This window comes from Pezoporus occidentalis, unplaced genomic scaffold, assembly GCF_034315485.1.
Source record: "Pezoporus occidentalis ecotype Australia unplaced genomic scaffold, CSIRO_AGI_Poc_V1 ctg160, whole genome shotgun sequence".
Classification (NCBI taxonomy): Eukaryota; Metazoa; Chordata; class Aves; order Psittaciformes; family Psittacidae; genus Pezoporus; species Pezoporus occidentalis.
The window spans coordinates 640,173-665,250 of NW_026913426.1; the positions used below are offsets into that span (position 1 = coordinate 640,173).

General features: G+C 42.0%; 1 protein-coding gene across 4 annotated transcripts in view; it reads left to right on the plus strand.

The window, feature by feature from the left end:
• The window catches only part of PRKCA (protein kinase C alpha), a 164,997-nt gene that overhangs the window by 127,950 nt on the left and 11,969 nt on the right, over window positions 1–25,078 (plus strand). For 3 of the 4 annotated variants that reach the window (XM_062612590.1, XM_062612587.1, XM_062612589.1), the window contains 5 exons: window positions 10,450–10,593; window positions 11,320–11,493; window positions 14,347–14,438; window positions 16,036–16,098; window positions 16,581–16,719. In XM_062612590.1, coding sequence (XP_062468574.1) covers window positions 10,450–10,593; window positions 11,320–11,493; window positions 14,347–14,438; window positions 16,036–16,098; window positions 16,581–16,719 — 612 coding nt within the window. Of the gene's footprint in view, window positions 1–6,773; window positions 6,798–10,449; window positions 10,594–11,319; window positions 11,494–14,346; window positions 14,439–16,035; window positions 16,099–16,580; window positions 16,720–25,078 lie in introns of all 4 variants that reach the window. The other variant, XM_062612588.1, reaches the window with a different exon arrangement.

A 25,078-nucleotide genomic window follows, 5' to 3' on the forward strand; every position in this document is an offset into this window, starting at 1 on the left:
AATACCAATTCACCTGTCTACTTCCCATTTTCCTTCTTTCACTAATCACCACATCACTGAATTAGTGCCGTAAAAGGCGCACATCAGCATCGAGAACGTACATGTGTGAACTTTTTGTTGCATGTATCTCTAACAAATCCTCTTGCTTTATTAAGGCAAAAAGGTTACTGACACAAATCCTGCTTTCAGTTTCGGACATTGGTTAATTACAATTTAAACGTCATTTGAAGTTCTGTGATGTAAACTGTTTCAAGAATCTGGTAATAATTGAACCCATTATCATCTTCAGATAGTGGTTTTGCAATTTAAGTTGACCTGAAGCAGTTGGCATCTTATAGCGCAAAGCTTAAAATACTTAATTTAAAAGACACATTTTATGATTGAAGAGATGCTGATATCATTAATGCATGATTTTACCAAATGCTTTAATGCTGAACCAGAAAAACAAAGAGTATTTGTCATTAGCAAGTATTTCCTAGTGCAGTAATCATTTGCCATGCAATCAGTAACTTATTTTTTCTTAACCTTGATTCTTTATCTGGTATCTTTATCTCAGAAAAGCCTGTACAGAAGAGGACTACCCTCCCTCAATGCTTTACACCTCTTCTTACTTGAAAGTAAAATGGCATGGTGGTTTCATTGATGAAACTTGTTTAATGCAGGGAAGTTACAAGTTTCTCTGTGTAAATGTATTTTAAACCAGAGCAAATCTACCTTGAAATAACACCTCTGGGGTAAACGTGAAGTTACGTCTAACATGGTGTTGATCGCTTTGTTGTAAAATACAGACCTCGAAGTGCACTGATACAGCTGACAGGATCCTTGGTCTATTTGTGTGGTCACCAAAGAAGTGTTGCCAAGAAAAGAGAACAGTTTCCTACAGCTGCTTCCTAGGCAAAATTCATGTTTAGTCCTTGCGAATCATAAATGTGAATACAAAGAAAGTGGTTCTGATGTGAAGAGGAGACTTCCATGGGATAAAATGCTGCTTCTTTATTGTCTGTCTTTTCTCTCTACTTTATTACCAATCCCCGTTCTGCTTGCTGCTGGCAGTGACTTAGCATCACTAACCTGGGCTCAGAAGCATCACTGCATGCTGCATTCTGCAGGCTAATCGCCACTGACGTTAGCATGTCTATGGAAATGATTTTGTAAGTAATCAGTTTATGTGGGACATCTGGGGAGGTTGTGTTCCCAGGATTGGAATTGAAAGGAAGCAGCAGGAGCTGATGAAGGAGGCAGGCTGTGTTCCCGAGGATAGGGTAACCCTTTGGAGCTAGAAGCCAGTAAAATGTACAAACATGATTTTATAATATCACAGCAAATGTGAGAATGCTGTGAACAAGGTCCGAGAGCAGCAGCACTTGTTTATGGAATTACCAGACATGGGAAGCATGACGCATTTCTGCTGCTTTTGTTCCACCAGCAACATGTATATTTAATCAGATTATTTTCTTAACATCATGCAGAAAACACCTTCAGCTTTGTGTGTGTGCCTGTGTGTGCTAAATAGTTTCATTGGATACAGAATCCCAAGGTTTTAAAGTCGGTCCTGGTCTGCAGTGTCTCATGGCTGCGGTGTTCGGTGGCTGAGATTTGCACTAAGTTCAGGTAGAACTGAAGTCATTGATGATTATTTTATATCAGAATTTTACTCTTTTTAGCTATATAGAAATGAGTTTTATGCTTAAAAGCAAATTCTACACTCCAGGCTTTTGTATTAGTGAAACTTCGCAGTAATTAGCATAATTAAAGGATGAGGGAGCATATATAAAAGCAATTCTCTTTCTGTCACTTAGGGATTTGCTGTTCTAGCATCGTATTTGTTGTCTGGGGTTTTTATTACTGCTACCGCAGGATATTTCTGCAAGAATTCTTGAATATTATTCCTAGGCAGCCTCTTTAATTACATTTCATGTCGTTAGACACTGCTCTGTTGCAGGGGATGGCGTGTTTGGCAATAAAAGCAGAAAACAAAGTAGACTCAGGTGGCCACAGGATTATTAAACAGATTAAACATGTTGACAGTGCCAAATGGGAACCTGGGAGCTCTTCCCTCTCTGCATTTCACTGCTCACAGCCAGATATCCGCTGTCCAGGGCAGTATCCTCTGAAAATCCTAAACTTAAGGTAGATAAATCCCTTTTCATATTACTCTTTTTCATAGTCATTTGACTTCATTGTCTACATTTTCTAGGGGATATAGTTACCTTAGTCTTGAGCCTGGCAGATTTGGGCATCACTTGGAAATCATCTGTTCAAGTACCTCATACAGTTTTAACTTCTATATAGCAACATAAATAGCATTTAACAAAGAGATGAATAGGGAATGAGGTTATAACCCCCCAGAATAAGCAGCTCTGAATGGCGTATTAAACTATTGTCCTTTAGGAGTCTCTTGCTGCCTTTATCGTAAGTAAACTCCCATTGAACGTGACGTTGAGCTTGCGAAAGTAATTTCTGCTTGGAGTAAGAAACCACACGGGGTCAGTAAAGAACGTGGAATAGCTCCCAAAGCAAGCGGCTGGCAAACTAGAGTCCGGAAAGAAATGAAATCGTGCAAAGTGATTGTAGGTATATATTTAGAAAGACACAAAGCCGTTAAATTAAACTGCTGTTTGGATAAAATGCAGCATTCTTATACTTTACTCAAGGTTTTTAACTGGAACCGATGACTTTTCCATTAATCAAAGTACTTAGTCATTTGCTGCTGTGCTGGCGAGCGCTGCTTCTGCTCACCTTTACGGTGCTCAGTTCATCTCTACCTCAGGAATTCCATGATTCCCTGTCTTTCTGCCTCCATCATGCTCATCTTTATATGCTATCTGCAAGTAATGGACCTCAGTGGAAATCTGTGAGTCACTGAGTAGAACAAGCTCATCAGTTTTGTGAGCCTGCAGGGTGTTAATAGAGGCATGGGATCCAAGTACCCAGCTCCTGCTAGGATTAGGAAATGTAATTCTGTTTTACTAATTGCCCAGGACCCTTTGTTTGACACGCCACTTCTGTTATCTGTAATCCAAATTCATTCAGGAGCACCCTGATACCATCGTTCCTATGCGATGAGCAAAGCAGTTTAGCACAAGAGTGGGCTTCAGGAGTGGGTTTCCTGTGTTCTTCCACAGGATTTCTGCAGAAAGGCATTTCTAATCCTTTTTGTATATGGCACAATTATTTTTTTCAGGCAAATCCTTTAAATGAACTTACTGTTATTAAACAAAGGGTAAATATGGCACAAGTTTAAGGGGAGGAGGAGAGGAAATGAGGGGGGAAGTAAACTAAAGACATAAAATAGTCCATATTTAACTCCCAGGTAGAGTGTTATCACCCTCCCCATTTATATTTTTATGAAACATCCTGTTTGCCTCCATGCCTTTTTAGTAGCAATGAGAATGATGAGAATTCTTTTCCTAGCTACTTTTTCAATAACTACTTCAGCTTTTGAAGTAAAAAAGTCATTTCCATTTTTATATATTGCATTATGTCACAGTTCACCATAGTGACAGCTGTCATGAAAATAAATGATAAATGAGTGCATATAAACAGCATTCTGCTTCTTTGCCTATATTCAGTGTTCTCGCTGCAAGGAAGTCTTGCTAGGTTGTAATTTCAGCAAGGAATACATGGCTGAAAAATGATCTGTATAAACCTTGTGAATCCTCAGTAATGCCTGTGGTCCAGCTCATCACTCCAGCACCGGTGTGTCTTGCTATACTGCCATGTTTTTTGTAGGCATCCCAGTCTGCTCCAGTCTAATCCAAGTATGCTCCTTTCTGTACGGGTAAATATGTGTGTGTATACATTGAGTGCAATGTGTTCCTGTAATTTAGTTCATTAGTTAATTTGTTCTTGAAAGGAACAAATAAGAATCAGTGAGAGTGCACAGCGGGATGGGACAAGCCACGTGTTGCTGTCTTCTTTATGAGCATTTGTTAAGCCAAGGAAAGAAGCAGAAAAGTCTGAGACTGCGTCTTTTGTTCTGTTTCATGGGAAATTTAGTGCAAAAGCATCTCCCCTGATTGCTCAGCGCATGTTTTGTAGGGAAACAGCTAAAGTGGCCAAGGAAGTTCATTCCCCCTGTTGACTTGTAACAGCAATGACATCAGCTCAGGCTGGAGCAAGGTGTAGTGCTTGTGCTGTCCCCACCTTCATTCGAGCTGATGGGCTGCTAAATCATCCAGAGCTTAGGCTCTTTCTCTTTTCTGTTGTTTCCATGACTACAAAACTCTCCACTAATGAATTATAAGCTTGCATTAGGTTATGGTATTAAGCTTCAGACTCAGTCTGGTGAAGTATTAGGTCTTGCTGGGGCTTAGAAGTGGGCTTTCTCATTTCAAATTCTCAGCATCCTGATAATTAAGTTGTATAAACTAGGAAATTGATGGTCCTTCATAGCATCTATAATTACATGGAATTGGAAATGCAATAATCTAAGAAACAAGCTGCCACTATGATGGAGAACATTTGGTGAATGGGAGGTTTTTTCCTCCAGATTTGACTTGTAATTTATTGCATTTATTTACTTTATTAAAGGCTTGCTGATAGCTCAATGTGTTGATCAAAATCCCCAGTGAGCTTTCATGACTGGAAACCTGAATAGGGCTTTTCATCCTTCAAGACTTGGGTAAATTATTTCAGTTTCTCCTTTTTACATCCTTGGTATGAGTTTTGCCAGGTCTGTCAGTGACAGTATCTACAGTTCATCTGAGATCTGAGCTGCTCTGATGCTTCTGGTGTAGAGTCCAGGTAGTGACAGACATAACCGAGCGTTGGTTTCATACTTGCAGCGGAAGCCTCCTGTGCTGTAGTAGTGAAACTGGAATGTCACTGTTCAGACTGTTCTTTCCTTCCTTCTCACTGCCCATTTTGCCATTTCTTCAGGTGGTGCACAGAGTGTTGCCTGCAGGTGTGTTACGGTTTGGGGTTAATTTAAGAATTAGGAATAGAAACATTGGGAACAATATGAGCTACTGTGAGATGGGTTGTTCCATCATCCGGTGGCATCCAAAGAGCGTGTTGGGGTCTAATAAAGAACTGGTGAGAACCTGTTGCAGTGTGAGAAGCTGTGATTTTGTCAGTTTTGCAGAGGAATTGGTTGAATTGTGGCAAGAGGACACAGATCTTGGGACCCCAGATAAAACCTGCTCAGTCAGGCCTTAGACTGCTGACCCTCACGCTATCAAAACTGATTTTCTGGAATGGAGACTGAAGCCAGTGCTGCTTTGTTGTCGCATCCTTCATTTGCTATTTACAGCTGAATGCCAGAGCAGCCAGCGCTAGGTGGAGTCTGCTCTAGAGAAGGGGAGGGGATGCTGATGTGTGATGCAGAGCAGAGCTGTGAGTCCCTGGGTGGCTCAGCTGCTGGGAGCAAAGCTTTCCATTTCTTTTCCCAGTAGGTGTCAGTGGAGCGAATCGGTAATGATGAAATGGGGCTGTTTCCATGTCGAAGTTGTGTGTGCTGTATGTGTGTGTACCTGCACACAGGATGGGAAGTCAGCAGCGTTGTTTTCTCTTTGTCACTTCCTCCCCTGGAGAATTTACCAGAGATCTCCCCGTTGGGCATCTTGGGCTTGCAAAGAGCAAGTTGCCTTGACAACCGAGAAGTGCATCCTCTGGTGAGCTGCGGATTCCCTGCCTTTTGTTGGCTGCAGTATTTTTCCATGGGAAATGATGAGGCTTTCTCCCTTCTGGAGCTGTGTTTGAAGGATGCTGGGGTGTGGCAGCAGGTCTGGGTTGTTCTGGAACCCTGCGTTGGTTTTCCGCATGGGAACAAATCCGGTGTTAGTGAGCTGACTGCAAGAGATAAGGAATAATGAAGTTGAGCGATACAGGGTGTTAAAGCACTAACACTATGATATGTAACTCATTGCCCTAAAGAGACTGAAAGTAGGAATGCGGATTGTGTAGACTGGTTTTTAAATTCTTCATGAATTTTATTTATTTATTGGCTAAAGGGGAAAACGACCAATTCAGTCTTTCTGCTCTGGAATCTTACGTTTCTGACCTAGAGATAATAACTGGAGGGCAGAGGAGCCAAAGTGCACATTTATTGTTTTGCCCCATTACGTTGTCTTCACAATAAAAAATCAGACAGAAAGTTTTGAAGAGACTCAATGAGAATTTGCAGTTGAAAATTTAATGCAATAGTAAATTGCTATTCCCTAAATCACTTCTTTTGCTTCTTTGCACCACACTTCTCATTAGGTGTTGGAGAAGACTTTTTTTTCTTCTCATATAGAATCATAGAATAGTTAGGGTTGAAAAGGACCTAAAGATCATCCAGTTCCAACCCCCTGCCATGGGCAGGGACACCTCAAACTAAACCATATCACACAAGGCTCTGTCCGACCTGGTCTTGGACACTACCAGGGATGGAGCATTCACAACCTCCCTGGGCAACCCATTCCAGTGCCTCACCGCCCTCACAGGAAAGAATTTCTTCCTTATATCCAGTCTAAACTTCCCCTGTTTAAGTTTGAACCCGTTACCCCTTGTCCTACCACTGCAGTCCCTAATGAAGAGTCCCTCCCCAGCATCCCTATAGATACCCTTACTAATATCTGTATCTAGATACAGATATCTAGGAAAATTGCTACACTTGAATTAAATGTGCAGTAAAAAACCAGTTTTACTGCACGACCTGAAGTATCATTTCCAAAAAGCACATAACCAAATGAGAGACTCTGCAGTGTAACACACTGTACCTTCGTAACACTCCATGGAGTGGTGAACTTGGGCTGAATATGTGAAGTGTGTCTCACCTGTGGTTTCAGGGTAAACGAACTGGCCGAGATAAGGTGCGTCCAAACCAGAGGAAGTAAGATGATGTGCATGTCTTGTTTTCTTCTTAGATTAACTCTGCTGCTACCATGCAAACTAATTTAGCTTTAACATACAGTTTTCCTGGTTGGTTTGCTGCAAGCTGGCTTCAGTGTAATGATGTTGTGGGTTCATCAAATGTATTAAACCAAGCAGTTGGAAACTGAAAATTAATCCAGGGCCTGGAATGCCATCTTCAACGTCAGCAAGTTTTGATATCCATGAAAAGCAAAGGTGGATTCAAGTAGGATTCTGCTATTTTCAACTTCAGTCTTGGTACAAGAGGCAAAATATCATTGCTCTTTTCCAGTAAGCTTTTATGAATCATTTGCATTTATGTCCCTTCTGTAGCTGCAGAACTGGTTTTGCTCCAGGAATCAGGAAGAGTGTGTTGGTTGCATGGCATTTTCTCTCTGCATTATCCAAGGCCTATCAAACTCATGGTACAGCTCACTGAGAGCATGTTAAAACATTCCCTGTTCTTGACCTTATGAGAATACACATGTACTGCAGCTGGCTGTGGATCCACAGACACTGGAATACCCCCTGGGTCTCCTCATCCCTCTGTGATTGGTCATGTTGGTGAATCAGCATTCCCAGGAGCTCTGGAAATCACTTCTATCCCCGATCTGTCCTGGGTTTAGTGCTTAAGTTAGCCTTAACAGAGCATAAGCCTTAAATAGATTCTTTTGCTTTCTAATAAACAGTAATGGTCTTCATCATGGGCAGTCGTGGGTGCAGAGGTGACAGTAAACGTAACGGTGTGTGCTTTTACATGTAATCTATGTGAATTAAAATGCATCACTAATGTAATGTTTTGTCTATTATATGTATTTTCATTGTGCTTCTCTCCCTGGCTGTATTTTAACAGTAGCTTTGAAGTGCCTGAAATACATAAATTCATTTTTATGTGAAAAGACAGCGTCCATGTTGAGAGATATTATTGAGGTATTCAAAAACCTGAGGGAAATATCTGCTCAGCAAGTTATTTCCCAGGCAGGTCATAGGAAGAGATTAACATTTCTCTGTATGAAGGAAGTTTGCAAGTCAACACCCTGTGTATAAGGCACGACATTCATTCACTTTGTAGGTTTTCTGTAAAGAAAATGCTGTAGATCTGCTGGTTTTAATGTAAAGCAGTTTTAATACTTGGAAGACATTTTCCTGATCCTTTGGTCATAACCAGACATCATTAGCTGAGTTTCTGGCATACTTTTGTCTTGCCCCCTATTCTGCGTTAAGTTCTGTAATGAAGGGCAAGGTTAAAGGCTGTCCTTATATCCATCAATGTCAGTTATTACTGATGAGCTGTGACATCTCTGCTGAGTATAGAAACTTCCATGAAGCTCATAAGAGATGTTTGGTTTAGGGTTGTGCTTCAGGGTGAACTGAATAACATGGAGTATACACAGCAGCTAATTCTCAAAGACAGGTAATAAGTAATAGATCTTTCAGGGTTTATTTCTGCCCCCTCACAAACTTGGTGGCACAGGTGGTAGCATCTGTAATGGCTTCCCTATGTTTATCTAACTTCATTTCCATGCCCATAGCTTAATTTTGCTCCAGTATCTCTGTAAATTCTTTTAAATAGTACTAAGAAGATGACAAAGTGATGTGCCTGGAGCTAAGTCATAATTGAAACACATTGCTGTAGTGTCTTGGGAAGCTCTTAATGCATCATCTATGAAATGCCTTGATTTGGATTATTATTGTCTCCTGTATTGTATTGTATCCTCCTGTTACATGCTTGCCAGTGGTGAAATTCCCACTCTGCTTTTACTAGGACCTTAAGCCAGAAGGCAGTTACAGGAGCTCACATCTAAATGTGAAAAACTTTCCTGAGCACGCTCATGATGTGTCCTGGCTGAAGGGAAATATGGACCTTTGATAAGGGTCCAATAATTTAATGATGTAATAATAATGTTGTTCTGAATTACACATTTTTTGACCAAGCTGTGGACAACCTACCCAGTGCGTTTAAAGTCTAAGAAATAAAGCTGGTGTTTTCCATTCAGTGCCTGACTTAGAACTCAGTGAAAAGGTGGATATTGAAATTGCTTCTTGTGTCTGAGGAGCAGCATGGTTTTTCTGAGATCCCATATGTGAGAGCATCACAAAGGCATGGCCAGCAAAGCTCTTTCTTTAAACTATGTCTTCATCTTGTACAAATAAAGGATATTGGGGGTTTTCTTCCTTTCTTTGTGCTGCTTTCATGCAAGCAATGGTAATGGAAGAAATTGCACCTTTTAAGCTGTATTGCAGTTTAAAGAAGAGAGATCACAATTGCCAAAATTCATATCCCAGGTATCAGACTGTCTGCATTTATAAAGCTGAAGGAAGAATCATCCAGTTTGAATATGCTTTTCAAGTGACACGTGGTTATTCTATCAGAGGATTACCTGACATTACTGCCTGCAGTAGCAAAATACTGGAGTCCATGGATCGAGTCTCCCCTTTCAATCTTAATGGTTTTAAACTTGTCTGTGGAGGGGAAAGTTTGTATCTTCCAGTTTCCAGCGAGGCTGCCAAAGGTATATGCCAGGCCAGGCTTCTAAGATGATTTGTTGCATGACTTTGAATAAACTTTTCTTTCTGTGAGTTTCTTTGTAAAACAGTGATAATACACAAATACTGTACTTCTGCAGTGAGAAAAGCAGTTCTCCTTAAACATGGAGCATATGTCAGTGGCACAAAGTAAAGTGACCGTATTAAAAGTGATTTGCCAGACACACTAGATAGATGGGGGGAAAACGCTTCTATCCCAAAGGCTTTACTTCTGCTGGTATATGGGATTGTTTTGAGAAAAAGAGGGGTATTATGTTGTAGCCTGCATTGGCTTTTGGTGAGTCTTACTTTTTCTCTTCTTTTAACTTTGAGATTTGAAATGCAATTTACTTGAACAATTACATGGTGTCTTAGATGAAATACTGAGACTGTTGCAACCTTCTGCAAACCAGACTCTGTTGCCGGGGCAGAGCCTTTGTATGTAATATTTCCCTCGCTCCCTTTTCCAGATCAACACTTGATTGAAAATCAAAGTTGATTGTGTTGCTGGTTTGAAAGTGGCCATGTTCATCTGCATTAATTCTCATGTGTGGTTTTTTTTCTTAACGTAGGTAATTTTTCGTAATGCATGTCAAAGATTCCCTAACTCTTGCTATGCAGTGATGTGAAGAATTACATTTTAAAAGAGAATGTGTTGAAGAGTCTGTTTCTGCCCTGAAATACCATCTGTAGATTGTAGCATGACATTTTGGAAAAGCATTTTTTGTATTTCCAAACAAAAACACCAGATGAGGCTGCGTTTGGCATGAAAATGAGTGATTTCTTTTTTCCTTTGGCTTTGGTTTTCGCTTTGGTTTTGCTCTTCTAACCAGATATCTGCCTTTATCTGGTTATACATGAACACAGTTTCCCACTTCATTCAGTGGTGTCAAAAGTATTGCTGGAATGAGTCTTTGAAGTTGTGTCTGTGTAGCTTTTGTTATGCAGCCTTTCTCCTGGGAATGCCACCTCAGATCCAGTGATCTTCAGTTCTAACCTTCACCCGGTGATCCGTTCTGCCAAGGAAACTGGCTGCTCTTCTTACTTTCCTGTTTTTGTGTGTGTATGTGTGTGTATGTTCTTCAGAAAGCCAAACTTGGGCCAGCTGGTAACAAAGTCATTACTCCAACAGAAGACAGGATCTCAAGTGTGCCATCCAACAATCTGGACAGGGTGAAGCTGACAGACTTCAACTTTCTCATGGTTCTTGGAAAGGGGAGCTTCGGGAAGGTAGGAATGAATTCTCGATAGCTCTTCAGTCACATTCTTCTTTTTATCTTTCTGTCCTTGAGGAAGGATGAATTTATAGATCTGTAAGAAGCAAAATCCAGAGCCAAAAGGATGTGCGTTTTTGAGGGAGGATTTTTTAACATGGAAAAGGGGGATTCCTTAAGGACTAGCAGGCTTCAGTTATGATTGGCAGTATAAAAATACAAGCACTCAGATGAAACATCCTTTTAGATCCTCACTTCTTGGCAGTTTCAATGAAACCAAGTCTACTTTTCTGGCTTTGCCACCTAGGTCACTGCCACTTCTGGAGGTCATCAACATTGGTAAGGCTGAATAGTGGGGGAAAAGCAGGAATAGCATACACGTATTTGAAATCTGGTAGTTCAGAGAAAGGGCTGCTGGTTTTCCTCTCTATTTGAACAAGTACTTCTGTGATAAAGTGCCCTTTACTGAAGAAGTCCCCATGGACTTAACATTTTATCAGCCCTTTTGGCAATGTGCCTGCGATCAACCAGAGGGGCTTGGCACAGGCTTTGGCTGAAATGACTGGTACAGCTCATTGCAGTGGGTGAGAAATGATGGTACTTTTGGAGTTTTGATCAAGTTAGTCTATACCATTAAAAGGAAAAGCTGGATTGCTGTCTGTACAAATCTTCGGGCATAAAAGTCACCTTCCCTCCTTGGCAGGTAAGGAAGATTTTCACCCTTTTGCCTCTCTTTGTGCAGGTGATGCTGGCAGACAGGAAGGGGACAGAGGAGCTGTATGCAATCAAAATACTGAAAAAAGATGTGGTGATTCAGGATGATGATGTTGAATGTACAATGGTTGAAAAGCGAGTCCTGGCGCTGCAAGACAAACCACCGTTCCTGACGCAGCTTCACTCTTGTTTCCAAACAGTTGTGAGTGAGCTCTGTCCTTCTTGCAACCCTGGCGTTTTCCGTACTATGTGACCGTGGATTTTATCAGTTCAGTAACTTTTATTATCATCCAACCTATGTATCATAGATTCTGTACATGGAAATTGGTGAAGAAAGAGGTACTGCATGTAGTTAACACTTTGTGTGTTAAATACAAAACCTAGGTTTAATTACTGCTCTTCATACAGTAATTCAAGCAGACCAGTGTGACAGTTCATAAGTTAATAATGTGTGCTTTGCTAAGGCAGAGCCTTAAGCCCAAATTCCCAAAGGTTCCTAAATGCTTCTAAGGATCTGAGGATGCAACTTGAAAAGTCTCAGTGGTTGTTATTATATCATGAGGTGATAGTCATGAATCAGTGTTGGTGGATTTAATTTAGTTTTCAGGCACACCAGCACAGAGGGAAAACACTGGGGTGTTTCCTTCCTTCTTTATGAATACTTGAGGTGGACGTTGCCCCACCACACTGCAAAACATCTCCCAGGGACAGACTGCAGGATGGATGTGAGGGTCCAGCGGCACCGTGCCAGTCTGTTGGATGATATGGAAAGCTGCGTGGTAGAGAGTTGGCATTTAGTGTGCTTTTGATTTCCAGTGTGGGCATGGGTGCACACCCCACCACTAGTGAACTGGCTCCAGATGTTCCAGACTGCGTAGAGGTATTTATTCACAAGAAATCAAGGCTCTTCTTGGCTAACTTGTAGCCATCTTATGATGGTTATGACAGTGGCATCGTACTGGTGCCTCAGGGCTGTGTTGTCACTTGATGGGGTGATGGAAGGACACGTTGTTTTTCCACTTGAATATTCCTTATCTTTTACCTCTTACATTGTTGATGCCTTTTACTCTAAGACCAAAGGAACAAGCAACAGACAGTTAGTTTGGATGAATAACATTGTAATGTTCCACAAGCAAGCCACGCCATCCCGTCACCATTTCAGAGCATAATTGTCTGTGTTGTTAGAGGCATTTTCAAACTCTCTTTAATGTCTACAAATCTCTGAGCAGAAAATGGCCTGAATGCAGCAGATTTGCAGACATAACTAATCACAATAAAACATGAATGTGGGAACTATTGCACTTGGTAATTCTTGCTTGCTTGCTTTCTTCTGGTTTTGCTGCCTCTACTTACAATATGAAGATACTTATAAGAAGTCCTAGTCAGAAATAGACTTATCTCCCTCTAGTTCTATATATAGCTTTATTAGTAGCCAAAAACCTACTATTATTTTCAGCAGTAAATGAAAAAATCACTTTGTTTGGTCCTATTTTTCTTTTGAGCAACTGTGTTTTAAATGTAAAATCTTAAAAGTATAAATGTCTGGTGTTTTCTGGCAAAGGGGAATGGAGGAAAAAAAGTGGGGTTTTAGTATTGACAGTATCACTTTTTGTCTTATCATGTACAAGAGCAGTGGAGCTACATAAGGCCTAGATAAATCATTAACACCTTTGCCTAATTTACTTCATGTTTTCCAAAGTGTTGAGTAGTTTGCACTTGGTGTTATGAAATATTCTGGAGGCTTCATATTAGCTGTAAAAATGAGGTATTGTGTGTGAAGGAAGAGGCATAAACTGTGGTCGTAGGGAAATTGATGATTTTGGTTAGTGCTTGTAGATACGGGCTCCTATTTTGCAATAACACAATTCCTACAAAAATCTGAATTTTATAAATCAGATCTACCCAAAGGAACACTTTGCTCGTGGCTTGTCTGTTGGACCCAGCTTAGGAAATCACAGTTTTGTAATGTGTGTTAATAATCTGAAATCCTAGTTACTGGATGATGGGAGACTTTCAATCAGTGAAGGAAAGAGATTGACCAAAAGCATCTTACTAATGAATCTCTTTCCCATCAGAATATTGGATCCAGACTTTCCTACGAATACTTCAGGATAGTGATTCTGTCCAAAATAGCTGAAGGGAAATGGGAGGAAGCCAACAATCTGTCTTCCATAAGTGGGAGGAAGACTGTTAATGTATCTCATCTGCTGTCAGGATCATGGTATAACTGCAGAGGGTAACGTTAGGTGGTCAGAGTCACCCACTCTAAATCACCCATGTTTGTAAACAGTGTAATCTTCCAAAGTCACTTGGAAGAGCTCAGCTGTAGTCCTCTGAAAGCTGGTGAATAGACTTACTGCTTGAAGTCTTACTGTCTGAAGGTCACTGTGGAAAACACGCCTGAAGTGCACCCAAATATGTTATGGTTGTGTTTGATTTGAGATACCTGGATATGGCCTTTAAAAGTCCTCACTGTGCAAGAACAATCTCCCTCCACAATACTTTTACTGCCATCTTCCTCTAGCTGAAATTCATGCCTGCAAGAGATTAATATAGAGTCACTTGTAAAGGTTCCAGATACTTTTGTAAACCCTACACAACTTTTCTTCTTGCCTCTTCGTAATCATAAAAGAAGTATATGTGAATACCTCCCATCCTCAAAAGGAAAACTTACTGGGATGGATTAGAAATGGCCTCAAAGCAAGAATGTTCAACCATCCTTGTTTTTTAGATATATATATTTTTAGAGAGTCAGATTTTTCATACAGAACTGCATGTGAGTAGTTATGGGAACCATTGTAGACTAGTATTATGTAAAAGTACATCACTAAAATTGGCAAGATCAAGACAGATCTCATCAGTCCATATACTCTTGCTGGTTTTACAAGACATTCCACTTCCATTTCATGACCTATCAATTTTGCCAGAATGTACAACCAGTCCTAATAATCTTATAAAGCATTATAATGATGTAGTAGTGACTTTATTTCCTGATTAATGCTTATCTGATATTTTCTGTAATGTATTTATGTGCATCTTTAATACTTTATCCTAGGACCGTCTCTATTTTGTTATGGAGTATGTGAATGGTGGTGATCTCATGTATCACATTCAGCAAGTAGGAAAATTTAAGGAGCCACAAGCAGTGTGAGTGTTCATGTTTATATATTTAAATCATGTCATCATCTTAATTCTACACAGTAAGAGGATTAGGTTTCTTCTGCCTGTCAGGTTCAGTATGAAGTCAAGGCTGGCCTTTTGAATTGTGTTTTTTAGGCCCCAAAGCTGAAATTTATGTTAAAAATTGCACACATAGACCAAGGTTAGCTGTGCCTTTCTATTGAAAAATAGAGCACGAGCAAAGGCATGCGATGCCTACTTTAAAAGTGACAAGAATTTAAACAAGGCATCAGGAAATTAAAGATGTTACTTGTTATGCTGGTGTTGTTTTTCAAGGCGAATATAAAAGTGATTAGAACATTTCAGACTGAATTAATGTTACAGGGAAAGGCAATACCAATAGACTCAGGACTGCAATATAAATCATAGTTTATACAAGATAAATTCAATGTATAGCTTGTGAGAATATCTCTGGTGTTATTATTGAAGGGGTTTTGTGAGGAGCTAATAAATGATTAGAAGTTGTTTATATACATGATCCCTTTTAGGTAATTGTACATCTGGCATATCAGTGAGCAACTGATAATGATCTGTAGCATATCAAATGTGAATACATCCATCAGTACCATTTTAGTCATGCTTCTGTCATCTCATCCTCATTTATTAGTGTTTCATAAATTATTTCCCAATGAAACTTTGAAATCAAGTGTGACCAACTGTTTCAAGAATTAAGCTGAAATAATTTCTCATTTTGATGTAAGTAATCAGTGCTTCCTTAAATGAGAGGCCTTCTAAATATAAATATCTGAGATAGAGAGCAAGATTTCACAACTTGCTGAATAAAAACTAGAAGGTGTCAGATCCTCCTTGACTCCCAACTAATGTAACTTGCCAACACCCGTTGAAAGCTATGGTACTTTATGACAGCTTATGCCTGTGGAGCATCTTCCAGCACACGCATCCACGAACACCTCTGATCAAGTGTTTGAGCTGAGCTTCCCTTTCCCTTATGCTAGCCTAAAAATTAATCTCATCTTTAAATAATCCTCTTGCATATAATTTGCACAGTTCCACAGCAACTGGCTTCAAACATCCATCAGTGTTACATATCTTTTAACTGCATTCAGCAATTATAGTTTATATGGTAATCATTTTAATTAGCTTTATGTAATTAATCTATTAACAGCCTGTATGAAGGAATACCATTTCTGCAGCTTATTTCAGGGCATGTAAATTGCGATGTACATTGAGCAGCATCCTGCGTTCAGCCTTGATATGTGATTAAAGATAATGACCTTTGCAGGCAGAGTTAGATCAAAGCAGTAAAATGCTGTGCTCCTGCACTATTTTCTTGTGGTCTGGGGAGATATTTTCATACTTTTTTCTAAATTCTACGTAATTTTATCATCAAATACTCAAAATGTTTCTGTTAAAGCCAATTTGAAGTATCTTTTATGTCATCCGCCTGCAATATGTATTTTTTTACTTTATGTGGATACCCCATGTATATTATATACTTTATATGCTATTATGCCATCATTCTTTACCGTGATGCATTTCCAGACTGTTTTGCCTGAAGGAAATCATGAGGCAATAAGAAATCTGTTGGTTTTTTTTCATGCAGGTTCTATGCAGCTGAGATCTCAATCGGGTTATTCTTTCTCCATAACAGAGGGATTATTTATAGGTGAGTATAATCTGACATAAACTATTTCTGAACAGAAAGGATCAGTTTCTGTGCATTTTTAAAGCCTTTTTTGTAAGAAGGAATCACTGCAGTGTTCTTTTTGTTGTGTCACTGCTTGACCTGAGCGTTTCCAACATCTGTGCTCTGCCCAGTGCAAATGAAAACTCTTGAAAATGAAAAACATTATGTAGTGAATTCCTGTGTGTTGCTGAACACTTTCACACCCTCAGAAGTCTCAGTGTGAGTGTGCTCATGGTCATACACAGCCATCTCTTCATTGGTTTTCCATTTTCAGGGCTTATGGTCCTTCTTATGTGTCTGCAGTGCGGTGCCCCGCTCCCTCCAGGCTGCTGTGCATGTGCAGCCCTGTTCCCTCCACCCCTCAGAAAAGCCACACATGTTCCTCACCTACACTCAGATGTAGATAAGTTGGCCCTAGTTGATCCTAAACATTAACATTAAATTACTGTGATTCTTCATAGAGATCTGAAATTAGATAATGTGATGTTGGATTCAGAAGGACACATTAAAATTGCTGATTTTGGAATGTGCAAAGAACATATGTTAGATGGAGTAACAACCAGGACCTTCTGTGGCACTCCAGACTACATTGCACCAGAGGTAAATATTTACCATTTCAAGAACCTTTTAGTTTCTCAGATGAAAATTGTCCCTACACGAATCTCACACCACCAAGTTCGGATTGCTGTCACTCTGGATCCTCTGCGGATGGTACCATTTATATTTCTGCAGGTATATCGAATAACTTTGTGAATTAATACAGTACTAGCAATAAGACTTCCCTGTTCTAAAAAATACCCGATTGATTGAAAACCTGACTTCTTATTAAATCAGAGCTTCAGAGTTTGTTGCTGAGGTTGTTGATGAGGTCAGCACACGTTTTATTGGGAGCAAACCCAGCTTCTTTAATGTATTTTTTCCTACAGCTGCCAAAATCCCTCATTTAAAGGGTTGTTTGGCGTTTTCAGGACACCACAAACTATTTGTTGCTTTTTGGGAGGGGTCTCGTGAGGTCTTGAAGCCTTTTCTGCCCTCCCTGCAAAACTACTTTGTCGTTTCCAGGCCACGTCTTACAATCAGGGGAAGTTTAGATTGGATATAAGGAGGAAATTCTTTCCTGTTAGGGTGGTGAGGCACTGGAATGGGTTGCCCAGGGAGGTTGTGAATGCTCCATCCCTGCCAGTGTTCAAAACCAGGTTGGACGAGGCCTTGGGTGAGATGTTTTAGTGTGAGGTGTCCCTGCCCATGGCAGGGGGGTTGGAACTGGATGATCTTAAGGTCCTTTCCAACCCTAACTGTTCTGTGATTCTATAAATGGTACACAGGTATGATGAGTTATTGCTCTTGATCTCAGGAAAGCTCCAGTCATTGGAAGCCTGAACAAAGCCAAAAGATAAATCAGGGCTTGAACAGAGTTGACATAAGAAATCCATCATTTGCCTTGAGTTTTGTGTGACTTGGTGATCCTTGTGCTGCATTCAAGCCACTGAAAATCAGATTCAAACACGAACATAACTAAAATGGGTCCGAAGTGAGAATGTGATGGTGAGCAGCACGGTTCTCGTTTCAAGCACTGTGATCAATACGAGCTTAGGGTTAAGATTTGAAGTCTGGATGTGATTTGTGTTTTAAGCGTTTAGGTATAAAACATTAAAAACAAGCACATGTGGTGATGTGGAAATGATTCAAATATATGAATATTAAAATCTGGTGTTTGGCCATACTGAGCTTTCAAGAGTCTTGATTTGTTTGGCTGCAAATTCAGTGCAAGAGGCTGGATCCTCATCCAAGATACTCAGTTTTTTCACTTGAGTGCTGGGCAAGAGGCAGCTCTGGCTGGAACATTTCTGGCTGTAATTGAATGTTTGCTGGAATATGGGAGATTTATACACAGACAAGTAAATCAGTATCTAAGGTAAATTTTGTCATTTCTGTGAAACTGGGATGAAAAATAGTTTGATTTTTTTCTCTTGCTTATTTACGCTTTTCAGAGTGAAATATTATGTATTCCAAAACCTTGTTTTTCCCAAATTGCTGCTGCTTGCATAAGGATATCGGAACAACCAAAGCAGTATTTCATTTTTGCCTGTCAAAACATAAATGAAGCCAATATTACACATTTAAAAAGTGTCCTTTCTGTGGCAATAGTCTGGTGCCAGATAATACCAAAGAACGTGTTGTCAGTGCCAAAATGCTCAATATGGGTCAGCGTTGGAATGATTTATTTCACTTTATTGGGAAATATCACATAAAGAAATAAGCCTTTGAGCAAAACATTCACTAACTGGAAGGAAATCAGTCTTTCTATTGCATTACAAACAGATAGACTTATTTTTCTTTAGTTGGCTGATTTTCTTTCATTTCTGAACACATTATTGCAGCTGACAAACTGCTAACTAGGTCTGTGGTAAAAGTAAAGTCCACGTGTTGCTTGCAGGAGCATTTCAGCATGTTTCCATGGGCTTAAATTTATTATAGGTTATAATGAGGAGGCATTTGCGCGGTACCATTTCTCTGCTGGGCAGAGATAAATGAGCTAAATGAACCATTGAAGGTATCTGAAGTAGACTTGTCCTGTGAGTGTGTTGCACTCAGATGTAGTGAATTAGCTCTTTTCATTAGTATCTGGGAAATAATGTGACAGCAGTGGGGTCTGGAGGAGCTCATGCTGCCTCTATATGGGGTATCCACAGACAGTTCAGAGAGAGGATGGCTGGAAGGACCATACAGGGACACCTCAGCTGGCTTCACGTGTACAATCTCCAGACAGAAAAGCAGAGGAATGTGATGCTGCATTCAGCAAAGTGGACTTGCACACTTTGGAGTACTGTAAAATTACACTTTTCTTTTTTAATGGTTGGGAAAGTTTGCATTTGTTGTTACTTAGGTGTGTAGCACACTGGAATTAATATTCATTTTGTTATGCTGTGCAATTCGAGAGAAGTGCAGAGGTTAAACTCCACAGGAATCCCAGGTCTGACCACTTCTGTCAGGCAGAAAGTGGTTATCTCCTTATTGATGTGCTGAACTCAAATATTTATGGTTGGATTGATAAAACAGCTGTGAAATCAATTACGTCTTTGTGTTTCCTTGACCAGTCAAGAGAGACAGAAGGAGATGGATGTCAAAAGGATTAGCTGGAAGGGATTCTGCCAGCACAGCCCGCTGCCTGTGGTGTGGTGCTGAACCATCAGCATCCCTGCAGCAGCTGGGGTGCTGATTTTAACTTTCCAAAGAACTTAAATTAAAAGCTCAGTTTCCTTTCTCCTCCATCCAATAGCCTCAAAATCTTAAGTTCTAACTTGCATCTGCCAGGATGCTGGGAGGCTGGTAGGTATTACAAAGGCTTGGAGAGCGTACCTTTGACTGTTCCTTGTGCTAGTAATATTTATTCTTTTAATAACTGAGTTTTAACTTCTCCAGTAGACATTAGGTGCGTTCACACAAGACATTCTCTTGCCTCTGGGATATAATCTTTTCATCCCAACTGGCTACCAGCTGCAAGCTGCAGTGATCTGAACATTCCTCCAAATTGCTGGTATTAATCTGTGTCCTGCTCTTAACTGTGCCTTCCTTGGAGGAAAAACAGAAAATAAAAAGGAAAAAAGCAATCCACATTCCTCTGCCAGTTTGGCTTGATGAAAGCAATTCCTCCTGAGCTCTCAAATCCACAGACCCTGGAAAGGCAGAGCTCTTTAATAGAGAGGTAAAATGGGCCATGTGACATGGAAAAGGAGATGAAAAAGGCAGTAATTGAAATTAATGATGGAGAAGGAGGGGAAGGGAAGCATCCTGTCAACTTTCCACTCCTCCCTGGCCAGTAAAGGCAGAGATCATATCTGGAGGAGGGTACAGGTCTTCATTTCTAGACAGCTGAGCTCCCTCACCGCTCTGGGTCTGCTCTGCACACTGCGCTGAGAGGGGAGGTCATGTTAATGTACCCCTATTTGTTCTACCAGGTATCAGAGTTGTTCCATGAAGACAGGATTATTTTGGCAGCTGCTGCAAAGCCGGTGATGGCTCCGAGTGCAGCAGCTGGGAGGTAATACCAGGATGATTTCTGGATGAGGAGGAGGGAACTACTGCAGATACGACATTTAGAATTTGCTGACTTTGTACCAGTGCATGTTTGACTGTATACTGAAAACTCATCTACTTCCTCCCACATGTAACTCCTTCCCTGAAGTGAGCGTTCTTTCCTCTCATTTACATTTTCCAATGAACACTTTGAATAGCTCCCAATATTATGATTAAGCACCAGATCCTATGCACAACGTGCAGGTTGGTGAATGAACGTGGCAGATGGCTTTTGTGTGTTTCACTTGTGTCATATCCTTGCCAGGACAAAGCTGGTGATTCAGATAGGGCGTATTTGGTTAGGATTAAAGGAAAAAGACTTCCAGTGTACAGCAGCAGACATGGACAGTGCCACCTTTTCCTACTGCAATAGGTTCAGGGACAAAAGTGTCTTCATTGCATTTGCAGTGGCACCTTTCCAGCCTTGATGTCCGTATTTACTTCTCAATCCCACTCTTTCATCATCCAGCTGGTTCAGGCGAGGGAAGTGTGTGCCAGCTCAGAGGGGGCACTGGTCTCTTTGTCAGATGCTTCAGCTGATGTTGACATGTGGCACCAAATAGGACACAAATTTTAGTGACTGACCATATGTTAGGTTAAATGTAGGAGCTTTTTCGTGTTGATTCTGTCTCTCTCAATGATTCTGCTTGATATTCTCTCACACAGGCAGATTTAATTAGGGCAGATTACATTTGCTGATGACAATGCTATTCAGAGAGCAGCCTCATCTTGACTCACCTCTTGCTGGGTAAACAAACACTGAGTCCATGCTTTGTCACACCTCCAACGTTATGACATTGCGTTGCCATGTTTAAAAGATTTCCTCTCCTCGGTCATCCCATCAAACTCTCACAGTAGGAAGGGAGCAGACTGCTCCTGGACAGACCCCACTGCCAGCCTGGGAGCTGTGGTGATGTAGCAGCATTTTCTTTCTCGCTGCTCCGGGTCCATCTTTTTCTCATTTGCTAATTGAAATAAACTGTTCCTATCAAAGCCACTTTCCCAGAGTGCCCTTATTGTACAAAATGTTCTGCCTGATAAATTAATGACTTCTGAAAAATATCCCTTTTATTTGATAAAATGCTCATTTCCGTAAAGCCTGGAGAGATGGTCAGAGAAGGGCTGAGGATAAAATGGGTTTTACCATTTTCTGTATATAAAGACCAGTCTTCTTTCTGGATAAGATTTTGCAAGTCTTTGGTCTTTTGAGAAGCAGCACTGATTCCAGCTAGCCTCTGGGAACTTACTGGTGATAGAAATTGAAGGCAGAGTAACCAAGTATGTGAACCACAATAATACGAAATGAATGTCCCAAATATATATTTTAAAGCCCATATTACTGCTAAAAGACAAGTAATAAAGATTGCCTTTATGTAGGACCTTCCACCTGGGAATCTTGTTATTACCTCTGGTTGTGTATCACAGTATCACAGTATCACAGTATGCTGGAGATTGGAAGGGACCTCAAAAGATCATCTAGTCCAATCCCCCTGCCAGAGCAGGAACACCTAGATAACGTTACACAGGAATGTGTCCAGGCGGGCTTTGAATGTCTCCAGGGAAGGAGACTCCACAACCTCCCTGGGCAGCCTGTTCCAGTGTTCCGTCACCCTCACTGAGAAGAAGTTCCTTCTCAAGTTTAAGTGGAACCTCTTGTGTTCCAGTTTGCACCCATTACCCCTTGTCCTATCATTGTTTGCCACTGAGTAGAGCCTGGCTCCATCCTCGTGACACTCCCCCTTTATATATTTATAGACACTAATAAGGTCACCCCTCAGTCTCCTCTTCTCTAAACTATAAAGACCCAGCTCCCTCAGTCTTTCCTCATAAGGGAGATGCTCCACTCCCTTAATCATCTTGGTTGCCCTGCGCTGGACTCTCTCCAGCAGCTCCCTGTCCTTCTTGAACTGAGGGGCCCAGAACTGGACACAATATTCCAGATGGGGTCTCACCAGGGCAGAGTAGAGGGGAAGGAGGACCTCTCTCGACCTACTAACCACCGCCCTTCTAATACATCCCAGGATGCCATTGGCCTTCTTAGCCACAAGGGCACAGTGTTGGCTCATGGTCATCCTGTCGTCCACTAGGACCCCCAGGTCCCTCTCCCCTACACTGCTCTCTAGCAGGTCGTTCCCCAACCTATACTGGAACCTGGGGTTGTTCCTGCCCAGATGCAGGACTCTACACTTTCCCTTGTTATATTTCATCCCGTTATTCCCTGCCCAACTCTCCAGCCTGTCCAGGTCTCGCTGGATGGCAGCACAGCCTTCTGGCGTGTCAGCCACTCCTCCCAGCTTAGTGTCATCAGCAAACTTGCTGATAGTACACTCAATTCCCTCATCTAAATCATTGATGAATATATTAAATAATACCGGTCCCAGTACTGACCCTTGAGGCACTCCACTAGTTACAGGCCTCCAACTAGACTCAGCCCCATAGACTACAACTCTCTGGCTTCTCTCCTTCAGCCAGTTCGCAGTCCACCTCACTACCTGATCATCCAGTCCACACTTCCTCAATTTAGCCGTGAGGATGCTGTGGGAGACTGTGTCAAAGGCTTTGCTGAAGTCAAGGTAGATCACATCCACCGCTCTGCCATCATCCATCCACCGTGTTATTTCCTCATAAAAGGCTAAGAGATTGGTCAAACATGATTTCCCCCTGGTGAAGCCATGTTGACTGCCCCTCATAACCCTCTTATCCTTGATATGCTTTAAGATGGCACCAAGGACAAGGTGTTCCATCACTTTCCCAGGGATGGAGGTGAGGCTGACCGGTCTATAGTTACCCGGGTCCTCCTTCTTGCCCTTTTTGAAGACCGGAGTGACATTTGCCTTCCTCCAGTCCTCAGGCACCTCTCCCGTTTCCCAGGACTTGGTAAAGATGATGGCGAGTGGTCTAGCAATGACTTCCGCCAGTTCCCTCAGCACCCGCGGGTGCATCCCATCTGGACCCATGGATTTATGGACGTCCAGATTGCTCAACTGATCTCTAACCCATTCCTCATCGACTAAGGCAAGTCGCTCCGTCGACCTGACTTCATCTAAGGTCTCAGGGGTACAGGGCTCTTCAGGACTGCCTGCAGCAGAGTAGACAGAGACAAAGAAGGCATTCAGTAACTCTGCCATCTCTGCATCTTCTGTCACCAGGGCACCCATCCCGTTCATCAGGGGGCCTACATTGCCTCTGGTGTTAGTTTTGTCTGCCATGTACTTGAAAAAGCTCTTTTTGCTGTCCTTGACCCTTCTTGCCAGGTTTAATTCTAAGGAAGCCTTAGTCCTCCTAGCTGCCTTCCTACATCCCTTAGCAGCAGCCTTATATTCCTCCCAAGTGGCCAGCCCCTCCTTCCATGACCTGTAAACTCTCCTCTTCCACTTGAGCATACCCAGCAATTCCCTATTTAGCCACACAGGTCTCTTGGCCCTCTTCCTTGACTTCCTACGTGTCGGGATGCTCCGATCTTGAGCACGGAAAAAGCAGTCCTTGAATGTCAACCAACTATCTTGGGCCCCTTTTCCTTCAAGCAGCCTTGCCCATGGGATTTCCCCTAGCAATTGCTTGAAAAGGCCAAAGTTTGCCCTGCTAAAGTCCAGGGTTGCAATTCTACTTGGTATTCTACTAGTCCTACCACACAAGATCCTGAACTTCACCATCTCGTGGTCGCTGCAACCAAGGCAGCCCTCTACCCTTACTGCTTCAACCAGACCCTCCTTGTTAGTGAGGATGAGATCCAGCAGCGCTCCTCTCCTGGTCGGCTCATCCACCATTTGCAGGAGGAAGTTATCATCCACACACTGGAGGAACCTCCTGGACTGCGGCTGGGTTGATGAGTGGTCCTTCCAGCAAACATCAGGGAAGTTAAAATCCCCCACGACGACCACGGCCTGTGACTGTGAGGCCTCTCTCAGCTGCCTGTAGAAGGCCTCGTCAACTTCCTCACCCTGATCTGGTGGTCTGTAACAGACACCTACAACAGTATCGCCCCTGCCAGCCTGCCCCTTAATTCTCACCCACAGACTCTCAACTCGCTCATCATCTGTCCCCAGACAGAACTCGGTGCATTGTAGTTCCTCCCGCACATAAAGAGCAACCCCACCACCCCTCCTGGCTGGCCTGTCTTTCCTAAAAAGGACATAGCCCTCCATGACTATATTCCAGTCATGTGAGCTGTCCCACCACGTCTCTGTAATTGCCACCAGATCATAGTCTCCTGACTTAACACAGGTTTCCAACTCCTCCTGTTTATTTCCCATGCTGCGCGCATTGGTGTACAGACATTTCAGGGAGCGAGCTGAGCACACCGATTTCACCCTAGGATTATAGGAGGCCTCCCAGTCTTCATTAATTCTGGAGCGCTGCCCCACTGGGGCAAGCCCAGCAACAACCCCATCCCCCTTCGAATCTAGTTTAAAGCTCTCCAAATGAGCCCTGCTAATTCGTGCCCCAGTATCCTTTTGCCTCTGTGAGACAAACCTTTCTCACTTGACATCATCCAGACTGGTGCCCTATAAAACCAGCCATTATCAAAGAATCCAAAGCCCTGCCTGTAGCACCAGTCTCGTAGCCAATTGTTCATGAACTGAATCTTCCCATTCCTTCCCACATCATCAGTGGAAGATGGAAGGAGTGCGGAGAAGATCACTTGAGCCCCAGACTCTTTCACCATCCGCCCCAAGGCCCTGTAGTCTTTCTTCATCCCCCTCAGACTGCGGGAAGCAGCTTCCTCCCCACCTGTCTGGAAGACCAGCAGCGGGTAGTAGTCTGTCGGGTGCACCAGGCTGGGGAGCGCCCTGGTGATATCCCTGATCCGGGCTCCAGGCAGACTACACACTTCCCTATGATGAGGGTCAACTCTGCATATCAGGCCCTCTGTTCCTCTCAG